At 44.4% G+C, this 15,102-nt stretch overlaps 1 protein-coding gene across 1 annotated transcript in view; it reads right to left on the bottom strand.

Moving 5' to 3' along the window:
- Positions 1-15,102, bottom strand: part of LOC135524047 (PHD finger protein 21A-like) — a 121,412-nt gene that overhangs the window by 19,836 nt on the left and 86,474 nt on the right. Inside the window, exons 11-13 of the mRNA XM_064951188.1 lie at positions 9,110-9,161; positions 8,920-8,999; positions 8,551-8,611 (exon numbers count right to left, since the gene is read on the bottom strand). Coding sequence (XP_064807260.1) covers positions 8,551-8,611; positions 8,920-8,999; positions 9,110-9,161 — 193 coding nt within the window. The remainder of the gene's footprint in view (positions 1-8,550; positions 8,612-8,919; positions 9,000-9,109; positions 9,162-15,102) is intronic.

The raw sequence follows: 15,102 nt of genomic DNA, 5'->3' as shown, positions 1-15,102 counted from the left end.
GCCAAGATAATGGAATACAATGCCCTTGACAATCAACCGTTCTCGACCGACTGGTTGAGCACCGGTACACACTACCAAGTGCGCTATTTTTCAGATGTTGCCCTACCGGAGTTACACAGATACATGTCACTGTTATTAGCTTCACGACATACTATGGGAACGCCGTTTGGGTCTTTGCATGTCAAAAAAGATACACGTAAAATAACACTATTTGACAATAACACTATTTAACGCGTTAAATAAGCTTTTGACACGTCAAATAACACAGTTCTTTTTATAAAATGTTGTGTGTTCTGAATTTGCACGTGCAAGCCAAGCGCCACCACTACTATCAGTAGCACTGTCAAAGCAGTAGCAATGTCTGCAAACAAGCAAACACTGGCCTCGAATGATGTATTACAATACCACGTTGGTAATAAAGCATTATATGTTTGAATGCAACCTCTGGGGTAGCTAACTAGCTTTAGCTTCGTACCTAGCTAGCACCAATACAACCAGCCTGAAAACAATGACCAGTAGAAACTGCAGTCATTTTCATTATTCTTAGCAATGATTAAGGAATCCTTGTGATTAAGTATTAGCTAGGTAGCCACTTGTTGTTCTCCTATTGAAATTGAACTTCAGTTCATGAAAATAAATAGCTAGCCAGCTACTTAACCCTGTTGCCCAAAGTTAACGTAATAAGCTGCCTGCTTGCTTCATCTGGCTCGTGAGGCTCGACCGGACTGGGTTATGTGTTGTGAAGCTAGCCCCAATAAGGATTAGGTAACTTTTTTTTCCCATTCAACTTTTTCACTCCCGACGCTTTATCTGGACATGATTCGTCAGGACCTCCAACAGCCGAAGCTAAGTAGTAACATTAACATGATGCCTTCTAATTGCAGTCGCTGTACTCATAATATACACGAGAACGATCGCCTTACGGCGAGGATAGCTGTGCTGCAAGCCCAGCTTCAGACACAATCGTAAGGCAAGGGTAATTTCAGTGTCGGAAAGGATGAAACAGCGTCTGTGCCACCAGTAAGTACAGATAGTAACGTTAGTATAAATCCCCTCGCACGGTCCCCGCAGCCGGACAACTTTCTCACGGTTTCTGGAGGGAAATGCTGTCAGAATGCTCAACCGGTGTCGCTCATTCAGCCTGACAGAAACGTACAACCGTTTTTCCCCATTAAGCAACGAGTCGGAGTCAGAGGCCGAGCCTTCTCTTGTCTATACTCCTCCCGTTACGGGGTCTGAGACGCCGAAGCTTCTCATCATTAGCTCTGACAAATTGAAAACTCTAGTCATTGGCGACTCCATTACCCGCAGTATTAGACTTAAAACTAATCATCCAGCGATCATACACTGTTTACAAGGGGGCAGGGCTACTAATCTGAAGATGGTGCTGGCTAAAGCTAAAACTGGCGAGTGTAGAGAGTATAGAGATATTGTTATCCACGTCGGCACCAACGATGTTAGGATGAAACAGTCACGCGAGATCAACAAGCGCAACATAGCTTCAGGGTGTAAATCAGCTAGTAAGATGTGTCGGCATCGAGAAATTGTCTCTGGCCCCCTCCCAGTTAGTGGGAGTGATGAGCTCTACAGCAGAGTCTCACAACTCAATCGCTGGTTGAAAACTGTTTTCTGCCCCTCCCAAAAGATAGAATTTGTAGATAACTGGCCCTCTTTCTGGGACTCACCCACAAACAGGACCAAGCCTAACCTGCTGAGGAGTGACGGACTCCACCATCGCTGGAGGGGTGAGCTCATCTTATCTACCAACATAGACAGGGCTCTAACTCCTCTTGCTCCACAATGGCGCCACAATGAAATAGGGTGCAGGCCAGGCAGCAGGCTGTTAGCCAGCCTGCCAGCATAGTGGAGTCTGCCAATAGCACAGTCAGTGTAGTCAGCTCAGCTATCCCCATTGAGACCGTGTCTGTGCCTCGACCTAGGTTGGGCAAAACTAAACATGGCGGTGTTCGCCTTAGCAATCTCACTAGGATAAAGACCTCCTCCATTCCTGTCATTATTGAAAAAGATCATGATACCTCACATCTCAAAATAGGACTACTTAATGTTAGATCCCTTACTTCAAAGGCAATTATAGTCAATTAACTAATCACTGATCATAATCTTGATGTGATTGGCCTGACTGAAACATGGCTTAAACCTGTTGAATTTACTGTGTTATAAATGAGGCCTCACCTCCTGGCTACACTAGTGACCATATCCCCCGTGCATCCCGCAAAGGCGGAGGTGTTGCTAACATTTACGATAGCAAATTTCAATTTACAAAAAAAGAAATGACGTTTTCGTCTTTTGAGCTTCTAGTCATGAAATCTATGCAGCCTTCTCAATCACTTTTCATAGCTACTATTTACAGGCCTCCTGGGCCATATTACAGCGTTCCTCATTGAGTTCCCTGAATTCCTATCGGGCCTTGTAGTCATAGCAGATAATATTCTAATCTTTGGTGACTTTAATATTCACATGGAAAAGTCCACAGACCCACTCCAAAAGGGTTTCGGAGCCATCATCAACTCAGTGGGTTTTGTCCAACATGTCTCTGGACCTACTTACTGTCACAGTCATACTCTGGATCTAGTTTTGTCCCATGGAATAAATGTTGTGGATCTTAATGTTTTTCCTCATAATCCTGGACTATCGGACCACCATTTTATTACGTTTGCAATTGGAACAAATAATCAGCTCAAACCCCCACCAAGGAACATCAAAAGTTGTGCTATAAATTCGCAGACAACACAAAGATTCCTTGATGACGTTCCAGACTCCCTCTGTCTACCCAAGGACGTCAGAGGACAAAAATCAGTTAACCACCGAACTGAGGAACTCAACTTAACATTGCGCAATACCCTAGATGTAATTGCACCCCTAAAAACTAAAAACATTTCTCATAAGAAACTAGCTCCCGGGTACAGAGAAAATACCCAAGCTCTGAAGCAAGCTTCCAGAAAATTGGAAAGGAAATGGTGCCACACCAAACTGGAAGTCTTCCGACTAGCTTGGAAAGACAGTACCGTGCAGTATCGAAGAGCCCTTACTGCTGCTCGATCATCTTAAATTTCCAACTTAATTGAGGAAAATTAGAACAATCCGAAATTCCTTTTTGATACTGTCGCAAAGCTAACTAAAAAGCAGCAGTTCCCAAGAGAGGATGGCTTTCACTTCAGCAGTAATAAATTCATGAACTTTGAGGAAAAGATCAGGATTATTAGAAAGCAAAATTACGGACGACTCTTTAAATCTGCGTATTCCTTCAAAGCTCAGTTGTCCTGAGTCTGCACAACTCTGCCAGGACCTAGGATGAAGAGAGACACAAGTGTTTTAGTACTATATCTATTGACACAATGATGAAAATAATCATGGCCTCTAAACCTTCAAGCTGCATACTGGACAATATTCCAACTAAACTACTGAAAGTGCTGCTTCCTGTGCTTGGCTCTCCTATGTTGAACATAATAAACAGCTCTCTATCCACCGGATGTGTACCAAACTCACTAAAAGTGGCAGTAATAAAGCCTCTCTTGAAAAAGCCAAACCTTGACCCAGAAAATATAAAAAACTATCGGCCTATATCGAATCTTCCATTCCTATCAAAAATTTTAGAAAAGGCTGTTGCGCAGCAACTCACTGGCTTCCTGGAGACAAACAATGTATATGAAATGCTTCAGTCTGGTTTTAGACCCCATCATAGCACTGACACTGCACTTTTGAAGGTGGTAAATTACCTTTTAATGGCATCAGACCGAGGCTCTGCATCTGTCCTTGTGCTCCTAGACCTTAGTGCTGCTTTTGATACCATCGATCAACACATTCTTTTGGAGAGATTGGAAAATATATTTTACCTCTTGGGGATGTCATTCGAAAACGTAATGTTAACTTTCAATGCTATGCGGATGACACACAGCTGTACATTTCAATGAAACATGGTGAAGCCCCAATATTACACTCGCTAGAAGCCTGTGTTTCAGACATAAGGAAATGGATGGCTGTAAACTTTCTACTTTTAAACTCAGACAAAACAGAGATGCTTATTCTAGGTCCCAAGAAGCAAAGATATCTTCTGTTGAATCTGACAATTATTCTTAATGGTTGTACAGTCGTCTCAAATAAAACTGAAGGACCTCTGCGTTACTCTGGACCCTGATCTCTCTTTTGACGAACATATCAAGACTGTTTCAAGGACAGCTTTTTTGCATCTACGTAACATTACAAAAATCAGAAATTTTCTGTCCAAAAATGATGCAGAAAAATTAATCCATGCTTTTGTTACTTCTAGGTTAGACTACTGCAATGCTCTACTTTCTGGCTACCCGGATAAAGCACTAAATAAACTTCAGTTAGTGCTAAATACGGCTGCTAGAATCCTGACGAGAACCAAAAAATATGATCATATTACTCCAGTGCTAGCCTACCTACACTGGCTTCCTGTCAAGGCAAGGGCTGATTTCAATGATTTACTGCTAACCTACAAAGCATTACATGGGCTTGCTCCTAACTCGCTCTCTGATTTGGTCCTGCTGTACATTCCTACACGTACGCTACGGTCACAAGACGCAGGCCTCCTAATTGTCCCTAGAATTTCTAAGTAAACAGCTGGAGGCAGGGTTTTCTCCTACAGAGCTCCATTTTTATGGAATGTGAGAGACGCAAACTCTGTCTCAACCTTTAAGTATTTACTCAAGACTCATCTCTTCAGTGGGTCATATGATTGAGTGTAGTCTGGCCCAGGAGTGTGAAGGTGAACGGAAAGGCTCTGGGGCAACGAACCGCCCTTGCTGTCTCTGCCTGGCCAGTTCCCCTCTTTCCACTGGGATTCTCTGCCTCGAACCCTATTACAGGGGCTGAGTCACTGGCTTACTGGTGCTCTTTCATGCCGTTTATGAACATTTGAACATCTTGGCCATGTTCTGTTATAATCTCCACCCGGCACAGCCAGAAGAGGACTGGCCCACCCCACAGCCTGGTTCCTCTCTAGGTTTCTTCTTAGGTTTTGGCTTTTCTAGGGAGTTTTCCCTAGCCACCGTGCTTCTACACTTGCATTGCTTGCTGTTTGGGGTTTTTGGCTGGGTTTCTGTACAGCACTTTGAGATATCAACTGATGTACGAAGGGCTATAGAAATACATTTGATTTGATTTGATAGTGGAATTGGAGGCTTGTCTTCAAAATAAAAGTACCTCTTTGAAAGTGATGCAGAAGGTTAAAATTGGTGGAATCATGCCATATTTAGACTAGATAATGTTAAGCAAGGTCGGAATGTGAAGCAATGAAATTGGGTATCAGTCTACTCGGTGACACCCACAGAACACAACTGTGAAGAGTTAATGCAAATATTAGCGTTGTAGCTCTTATAGCAGGACTGTGACTCTGTGAAATCACCTCCCCAGTCAGCCTATTGTGTGTATTGACATTCATATTAAACTGTACAGCTTTAGCTAAGGATTGGGGATCAATGAAATATATCAGTCTACTCAATACCCAAGATATTTTTTCCCAACGTCCTCCTCAGATTTATCAGACTCCAAAACATCCTCTGGAATAATGTTCAATACACATAGGTTGACAATAAATGTTGCTCAATTCACAGTTGTTTCAGAGTCCCGCAAAAAGAGCTACGACGCTAATGTTCTCTGGGTGTCACTGAGAAGACTGATACCCCATGTCATTGATCCACAATCCATAGGTAAGGCTGTACAGTGAAAGAAGTATGACCCCAACACAATTCTAAAGTATAATAAATCCAGTGTGATTTCAACAGATTTGTCATTTAACTAATTGTCTTTTGTTGATTTCATAGAAACAACATTCCAACCTCGTTTAGCATGATCTATTTAATAATGGCATAATTCTACTATTTGTATTTATTTGCATCACTGTCCATTATATACTTTTATTTTGAAGGCTAACCGCAAATTCCCTTATTGTGGCTAATTCTTATTGTGGCTAGCTTCACACAGATGGGTCCGACCACCATTAATAATCAAATAAGAACTATCTTATAAATTAGGGTCATTTTAGATGACACCTAGCTATAAAGTTTGTTAGCTAACTATACGTACTGAAACAGATTGTCGTTTTACTATGTTTTTCGGGAAGAACATTGTTTGCATCCATGAGCTAGCTAGCTTTTTTTTATGACCAGCACTGTAGGTGTGCGAGACAACTTTCCCAGCATCGTAGTATACGTATCGATAAATCGTTGTGACATATGAAATACAAGTGATAGTTATTACACATTGATTACACTATGTTAAAAAAAATTATGAACTTGTTAAATTATTATGTGACAGTCATATTCAGGTCCTGATTGGTCAACAAGCTTATTTGACATGCAAAGACCCAAACAGTATTCCCCAGAAGTCCTAGTTCAGAATGAAACGACTGAACAAATGAACAACGAAACAGCATAGCAAGTAAATTAAAGAAATAGATTTTGATTATGTTTTCCTGGTAATGGGGACATACGTAAATGCCAACAAAATAACTTTTTGGTCAGTGGTGTGTGTGTGTGTGTAACCTCAGGAGTCCCACTCGGAATAAAAAAAGTGGCCTTTATAATCAAGTCTTCGAGGTCAGAATAGAAGTCTCTCAGTAAGTGCAGGGGGACACACATAACTAGCTAAGGTCTCTGCACAGCTATTTCCAGGTCTCTCCAGAGATTTCCGGGCTCTGGCTGGGCAACTCCAGGACATTAAGAGACTTGTCCCGAAGCCACTCCTGAGTTGTCTTGGCTGTGTGCTTAGGCCCGTTGTCCTGTTGAAAGGTGAACCTTCACCCCAGTCTGAGGTCCTTAGCGCTCTGGAGCAGGTTTTCTTCAAGGACCTCTGTACTTTTCATCTTTCCCTCGATCCTTACTAATCTCCCAGTCCCTGCCGCTGAAAAACATGCCCACAGCATGATGCTGCCACCACCATGCTTCACCGTAGGATGGTACTAGGTTTCCTCCAGATGTGACACTTGGCATTCCAGGCTAAAGAGTTTAATATTGGTTTCATCAGATGAGAGAATCGTGTTTCTCATGGTCTGAGAGTCACTTAAGTGCCTTTTGGCAACTCCAAAGCGGGCTGTTATGTGCCTTTTACTGAGGAGGGGCTTCCGTTTGGCCACTCTACCATAAAGGCCTCCTGACCAAGGCCCTTCTCCCCCAATTGCTCAGTTTGGCCAGGCAGCCAGCTTCCATTTAAGAATGATGAAGGCCACTGTGTTCTTGGGGACATTCAATGCTGCAGCAATTTATTGGTACCCTTTCCCAGATATGTGCATCGACACAATCCTGTCTCAGAGGTCTACGGGCAATTTCTATGGACGACCTCATTGCTTGGTTTTTGCTCTGACATGCACTGTCAACTGTGGGACCTTACTTAGATCATGTCCAATCAACAGAATTTACCACAGATCAATGGAAACAGGATGCATCTGAACTCAATTTTTGAGTCTCATAGCAAAGGGTCTGAATACTAATGTAAATAAAGGTATTTATGTTTTTAAAAAAAAATAATAATAATAATTTTTAATTTTTGAAACATTTCTAAAAACCTGTTTTCGTTTTGTCATTATGGGGTATTGTGTGCAGATCGCAAGACATATGATGAAGACATATTTCTTATTTAATACATTTTAGAATGTTTCGCTCAAAGTCAAGTTGTTGGCCACTGCTGAGAATTGCAATTCTACAAGTAGAAAAGGCATGTTCGTAGATAACAGGACGGCACGCAGCTCGTACCAGTTTTGTTCTAGCAAGAGGAGGAATGGCCTCTCACTGTGATACGTACCTATTGGCAGTCTATCGACCGTGAGATTCTTGTGTGTTTCATGCTTAAGTGTCCCTGCGCAGGATTCAGCCAGCAAGCAAAGAGGTATCAGCAGAAAATTTGTGTGGTGTGTGAGAGAGAAACTCACAGCATTTCGTACCATTTACATTGAATAGATTAGAACATACAAGCATCAAATATAGGCCAGCTCAGGAATCTATATTAACATGTACATGGAACTGCCAAAATAAAGGAAACACTTGAGTAAATGAGGGATACAAAGTAAGCAGATGCTTCCACACAGGTGTGGTTCCTGAGTTAATTAAGCAATTAACATCCCACCATGCTTAGGGTCAAGTATAAAAATGCTGGGCAGGCTCACTTTCCCATTACTTTGGCTACCATGGCTAGAAGAAGAGATTTCAGTGGCTTTGAAAGAGAGTTGATTGTTGGGGCACGTTTGGCAGGAGCTTCAGTGATGAAGACTGCTCAACTTGCTGTGTTTCAAGAGGAACGGTGGTACTGATTGAATCCAATTGAACACAATTTTCCACTACCAGCAACAAAACAACAAACTATGGAAGAACTGTGGAAGAATGATGTTGCATCCCACCAATAGAGCTCCAGACACTTGTAGAATCTATGCCAATGTGCTTTGAAGCTGTTCTGGCGGCTCGTGGTGGCCCTATTGAGACACTTCATGTTGGTGATTCCATTATTTTGTCAGTGACCTGTATATGTCCTGGGCATTGGTGAAGGTGTATGTGCAGTTGTTGAGTGGATACTGACCTCTTTTCCTGGTGCCCTGGTGGAGCGGAGTGTTTAGGTAGGTCACTGCACTCTTCTTCCTCTGCACAGCGTGGATAGGAACACGTATGTGGGAGAAGAAATACAGCTGTGATTTGACTGCAAGTTTATCATGTCACTCACTCAAAAAGAAAACCTATTTGCTATTCATATGCTACACAGGGCCAGATCCTACCTTCATTAATTCAGATATGCACATTGAAAACAGTGCGTATTATGCTCATTTTAAAAAGCATGTGCACTGGCATCCAATTGAATAGAAAACACATTGTGTATCGGCTGTTGTAATAATGTGTGGTTACACTATCAAAAATGTTTGATAAGTAGAAGAACAGCAGTGTAAGTCCATACCTCAGGCTCAAACACAGCTCCACTGTACACCGGATTGGCCGTTGTTCTTCGCTTACGCTCCTGCCTCCTCCTCTGAATTTCTATAACCACAGAGTAGTATATTAATACTGCCATTGCAGTATACACTCCTAGGGAATGCGGGTGAATGTAGGAACTGGAATTTACTTCAGGCGAAACTGGCTGTGCTTACCTTCCAAACGGTCATGGGTAACAAGTCCGAGGGACACCATGAAGGCAAGTTTCTGGGGGGAAACAATAAAAGAGTATTAGGACAACCCCCTCCATAAATTGTGCCTTCTGTGAGGAGAATTCCTAACATGAACATATACACTATATATAAAAAAGTATGTGGACATCCCTTCAAATTAGTCGATTCGGCTATTTCAGCCACACCCTTGCTGACAAGATAATAAAAGAATTGAGCACACAGCCATGCAATCTTCATAGAATTGCCTTACTGAAGAGTACAGTGATTTTCAAAGTGTAACTGTCATAGGATGCTACCTCTCCAGTTCGTCAAATTTCTGCCCTGCTAGAGCTGCCTCGGTCAACTGTAAGTGCTGTTATTGTGAAGTGGAAACGTCTAGGACGGCAGGGTAGCCTAGTGGGGTGGCAGGGTAGCCTAGTGGTTAGAGCGTTGGACTAGTAACCGGAAGGTTGCGAGTTCAAACCCCCAAGCTGACAAGGTACAAATCTGTCGTTCTGCCCATGAACAGGCAGTTAACCCACTGTTCCCAGGCCGTCATTGAAAATAAGAATTTGTTCTTAACTGACTTGCCTGGTTAAATAAAGGTAAAATAAAAATAAATAAAAGCAACAACGGCTTAGCAACGAAATGGTAGGCCACACAAAGTCACAGAAGTCGGTGCAGCCAGCTGGTTTCTCCACGCATCGCGCCGACAGAAACAAACATCTTTCTGGTAAGAAGAGGGGCGGGGGCGTATGCTTCATGGTCAACGAGATGTGGTGTGGCCACAACAACATACAGGAACTCAAGTCCTTGTGTTCACCTGATTTAGAATTCCTTACAATCAAATGTCGACCGCATTATCTACCAAGAATTCTCTTCGATTATAATCACAGCCGTATATATTCCCCCCCAAGCAGACACAGATGGCTCTGAACAAACTTTATTTGATTCTTTGCAAACTGGAATCCATAAATCCTGAAGCTGCATTCATTGTAGCTGGGGATTTTAACAAGGCTAATCTGAAAACAAGACTCCCTAAATTGTATCAGCATATCGATTGCGTAACCAGGGCTGGAAAAACCTTGGATCATTGCTATTCTAACTTCCGCGACGCATATAAGGCCCTGCCCCGCTCTCCTTTCGGAAAAGCTGACCACGACTCCATTTTGTTGATCCCTGCCTACAGACAGAAACTAAAACAAGAAACTCCCGCGCTGAGGTCTGTTCAACGCTGGTCCGACCAATCTGATTCCACACTCCAAGACTGCTTCCATCACGTCGACTGGGATATGTTTCGTATTGCATCAAACAACAACATTGATGAATACGCTGATTCGGTGAGCGAGTTCATTAGAACGTGCATTGAAGATGTCGTTCCCATAGCAAAGATTAAAACATTCCCAAACCAGAAACCGTGGATTGATGGCAGCATTCGCATGAAACTGAAAGCGCGAACCACTGCTTTTAATCAGGGCAAGGTGACCGGAAACATGACCGAATACAAACATTGTAGCAATTCCCTCCGCAAGGCAATCAAACAAGCTAAGCGCCAGTATAGAGACAAAGTAGAATCTCAATTCAACGGCTCAGACACAAGAGGTATGTGGCAGGGTCTACAGTCAATCACGGATTACAAAAAGAAAACCAGCCCCGTCACGGACCAGGATGTCTTGCTCCCAGGCAGACTAAATAACTTTTTGGCCCGCTTTGAGGACAATACAGTGCCACTGACACGGCCCGCAACCAAAACATGCGGACTCTCCTTCACTGCAGCCGACGTGAGGAAAACATTTAAACGTGTCAACCCTCGCAAGGCTGCAGGCCCAGACGGCATCCCCAGCCGCGCCCTCAGAGCATGCGCAGACCAGCTGGCTGGTGTGTTTACGGACATATTCAATCAATCCCTATCCCAGTCTGTTGTTCCCACATGCTTCAAGAGGGCCACCATTGTTCCTGTTCCCAAGAAAGCTAAGGTAACTGAGCTAAACGACTACCACTCACTTCCGTCTTCATGAAGTGCTTTGAGAGACTAGTCAAGGACCATATCACCTCCACCCTACCTGACACACTAGACCCAACCCCAATTTGCTTACCGCCCAAATAGCTCCACAGACGATGCAATCTCAACCACACTGCACACTGCCCTAACCCATCTGGACAAGAGGAATACCTATGTGAGAATGCTGTTCATCGACTACAGCTTGGCATTTAACACCCTGGGTCTCGACCCCGCCCTGTGCAACTGGGTACTGGACTTCGTGACGGGCCGCCCCCAGGTGGTGAGGGTAGGCAACAACATCTCCACCCCGCTGATCCTCAATACTGGGGCCCCACAAGGGTGCGTTCTGAGCCCTCTCCTGTACTCCCTGTTCACCCATGACTGCGTGACCACGCACGCGTCCAACTCAATCATCAAGTTTGCGGACGACACAACAGTGGTAGGCTTGATTACCAACAACGACGAGACGGCCTACAGGTGAGGGCCCTCGGAGTGTGGTGTCAGGAAAATAACCTCACACTCAACATCAACAAAACTAAGGAGATGATTGTGGACTTCAGGAAACAGCAGAGGGAACACCCCCCTATCCACATCGATGGAAAAGTAGTGAAGAGGGTAGTAAGTTTTAAGTTCCTCGGCGTACACGTCACAGACAAACTGAATTGGTCCACCCACACAGACAGCATCGTGAAGAAGGCGCAGCAGCGCCTCTTCAACCTCAGGAGGCTGAAGAAATTTGGCTTGTCACCAAAAGCACTCACAAACTTCTACAGATGCACAATCGAGAGCATCCTGTCGGGCTGTATCACCGCCTGGTATGGCAACTGCTCCGCCCACAACCGTAAGGCTCTCCAGAGGGTAGTGAGGTCTACACAACGCATCACCGAGGGCAAACTACCAGCCCTCCAGGACACCTACACCACCCGATGTCACAGGAAGGCCATAAAGATCATCAAGGACAACAACCACCCGAGCCACTGCCTGTTCACCCAGCTATCATCCAGAAGGCGAGGTCAGTACAGGTGCATCAAAGCTGGGACCGAGAGACTGAAAAACAGCTTCTATCTCAAGGCCATCAGACTGGTAAACAGCCACCACTAACATTGAGTGGCTGCTGCCAACACACTGACTCAACTCCAGCCACTTTAATAATGGGAATTGATGGGAAATATTTAAAATATATCAGTAGCCACAATGCTACCTAATATAATGTTTACATACCCTACATTATTCATCTCATATGTATACGTATATACTGTACTCTATCATCTACTGCATCTTTATGTAATATGTATCACTAGCCACTTTGTTTACATACTCATCTCATATGTATATACTGTACTCAATACCATCTATGTATCTTGCCTATGCCGCTCTGTACCATCACTCATTCATATATCTTTATGTACATATTCTTTATCCCCTTACACTTGTGTCTATAAGGTAGTAGTTTTGGAATTGTTAGCTAGATTACTTGTTGGTTATTACTGCATTGTCGGAACTAGAAGCACAAGCATTTCGCTACACTAGCATTAACATCTGCTAACCATGTGTATGTGACAAATAAAATTTGATTTGATCTGGACCGCCAAGTGCTGAAGCGTGTAAAAATATAGTCTGTCCTCGGTTGCAAAACCCACTACCGAGTTCCAAACTGCCAATGGAAGCAATGTCAGCACAATAACGTTGGGAGCTTCATGAAATGGGTTTCAATGGCTGAGCAGCCACACGCAAGCCTAAGATCACCATGCACAATGCTAAGCGTTGGCTGGAGTGGTGTAAAGCTTGCCGCCATTGGACTCTAGAGCAGTAGAAACGCGTTCTCTGGAGTGACAAATCACGCTTCACCATCTGGCAGTCCGACAGACGAATCTGGCTTTGGTGGATGCCAGGAGAAAGCTACTAATCACCTAACATCAGTACCCAACCTCACTAATGCTCTCGTGGCAGGGCCACAGTGTCTCCTGACCCCTCCTGTCTTAGACTCCAGTATTTATGCTGCAGTAGTTTATGTGACGGGGGGCTATGGTCAGTCTGTTATATCTGGAGTATTTCTCTTAAGTATTTTCTCTCTCTCTCTCTCTCTCTCTCTCTCTGAGGACCTGAGAGAGGCTCCGGACCGGGAACCGTCGTAGGAAGCTCCGGACCGGGAACCGTCGCAGGAAGCTCTGGACCGGGAACCGTCGCAGGAAGCTCTGGACTGTGGAGGCGCACTGGAGGCCTGATGCTGGTACAGGTGGCACCGGGCTGATGACACGCACCTCAGGGCGAGTGCGGGGAGGAGGCACAGGATGTACTGGACTGTGGAGGCGCACTGGAGGCCTGATGCGTGAGACCGGTACAGGTGGCACCGGGCTGATGACACGCACCTCAGGACGAGTGCAGGATGTACTGGACACTGGAGGCGCACTGGAGACCAGGAGCGCTGACCCGGCACAACCCGCCCTGGACAGATACCCACTTTAGCACGACGAGTACGAGGAGCTGACACAGGAAGTACTTGGGCTGTGAAAGCGCACTGGAAACCTGGTGCGTATAGCCGGCATCAATTGTACCGGAACTTTAACACACTTCTCAGGACAAGTGCGAGGAACTGTCACAGATGGCATCGGACAGCTATCACGCTCCTCAGGGCGAATGCCGTACATATCACGCCAAACCAACAGCTCTCTCTCTTCACTCTCCTCCAATTTGTCCAACAACTTCTCGAAGGTCACTAACTCTCCCCTCTGTTCACTCTCCTCCAATTTGTCCAATAACTCCGACAGTCTCTGACTCACCCCTCAACTTTGCCGACTGCTCCATGTGCCACCCCCAAAAAATATTGGGGTTTCTGTGGCCTACCTCCCCGACTTTGTCACTGTCCCTCTTTCGCTGCTTCGGCTTGCCTCCATGGCGGGCTCTTCTCTCCTGCTATTATGTCATCCCAAGTCCAGGATGTTCTCTCCCTAATCCCCTCCAGAGACCAGGATGCCATTATCTCCCAGGCAAGCTGCATGGTCCGTTGTTGGTGGGATCTTCTGGTACACTCATCGTAATGATTGGACCAAGAGTAGAGTTCCACATATATTAACTGAAACTTACCAAACAAGTACAAACAAAATGTGAAGCTATTGGTGTGCACACAGGCAACTAACTGAAGACAGGATCCCACAAACACAATGGGTAAAATGGCTACCTAAATATGATCCCCAATCAGAGACAACGATAAACAGCTGCCTCTGATTGGGAACCATATCAGGCTACCATAGACATACAATTCACCTAGATGACCCACCCTAGTCACTATCACGCCCCAACCAACATAGAGAATAAACAGATTTCTATGGTCAGGGCATGACAGCTAATGACTTCTCCAAAAGCTAATTGGAGTCAGGAGTCAGCTAACCTGGATTCCAATCAATGAGACAGATTGGAGATGTTGGTTGGAGCTGCCTTGCCCTATAAAAAAAATACTCACAAAATCTGAGTTTGCTATTCACAAGAAGCATTGCTTGATGTGAATCATGCCTCGAACAAAAGAGACCTCAGAAGGCCTAAGATTAAGAATTGTTGACTTGCATAAAGCTGGAAAGTTTTACAAAAGTATCTAAAAGCCTTGATGTTCATCAGTCCACTGTAAGACAAAATGTCTAAGAATGGAGAAAGTTCAGCACTGTTGCTCCTCTCCCTAGGCCATCCTGCAAAGATGACTGCAAGAACACAGCGCAGAATGCTCAATGAGGTTAAGAAGAATCCTAGAGTGTTAGCTAAAGACTTACAGAAATCTCTGGAACATGCTAACATCTCTGTTGACGAGTCAACGATATGTAAAACACTAAACAAGAATGGTGTTCATGGGAGGACACCACGGAAGAAGCCACTGCTGTCCAACAAAACATTGCTACATGTCTGAGGTTGCAAAAGTTCATCAAAACATTTTGCAGGAGAATGTTAGACTACCTGTCTGCCAATTGAAGCTCAAAAGAAGTTGGGTGATGCAACAGGACAGCGA

This window comes from Oncorhynchus masou, chromosome 31 (genome assembly GCF_036934945.1).
Source record: "Oncorhynchus masou masou isolate Uvic2021 chromosome 31, UVic_Omas_1.1, whole genome shotgun sequence".
Lineage (NCBI taxonomy): Eukaryota > Metazoa > Chordata > Actinopteri > Salmoniformes > Salmonidae > Oncorhynchus > Oncorhynchus masou.
Note: the sequence above shows the minus strand (reverse complement) of the source record. Positions and strands in the feature narration are given on the sequence as shown.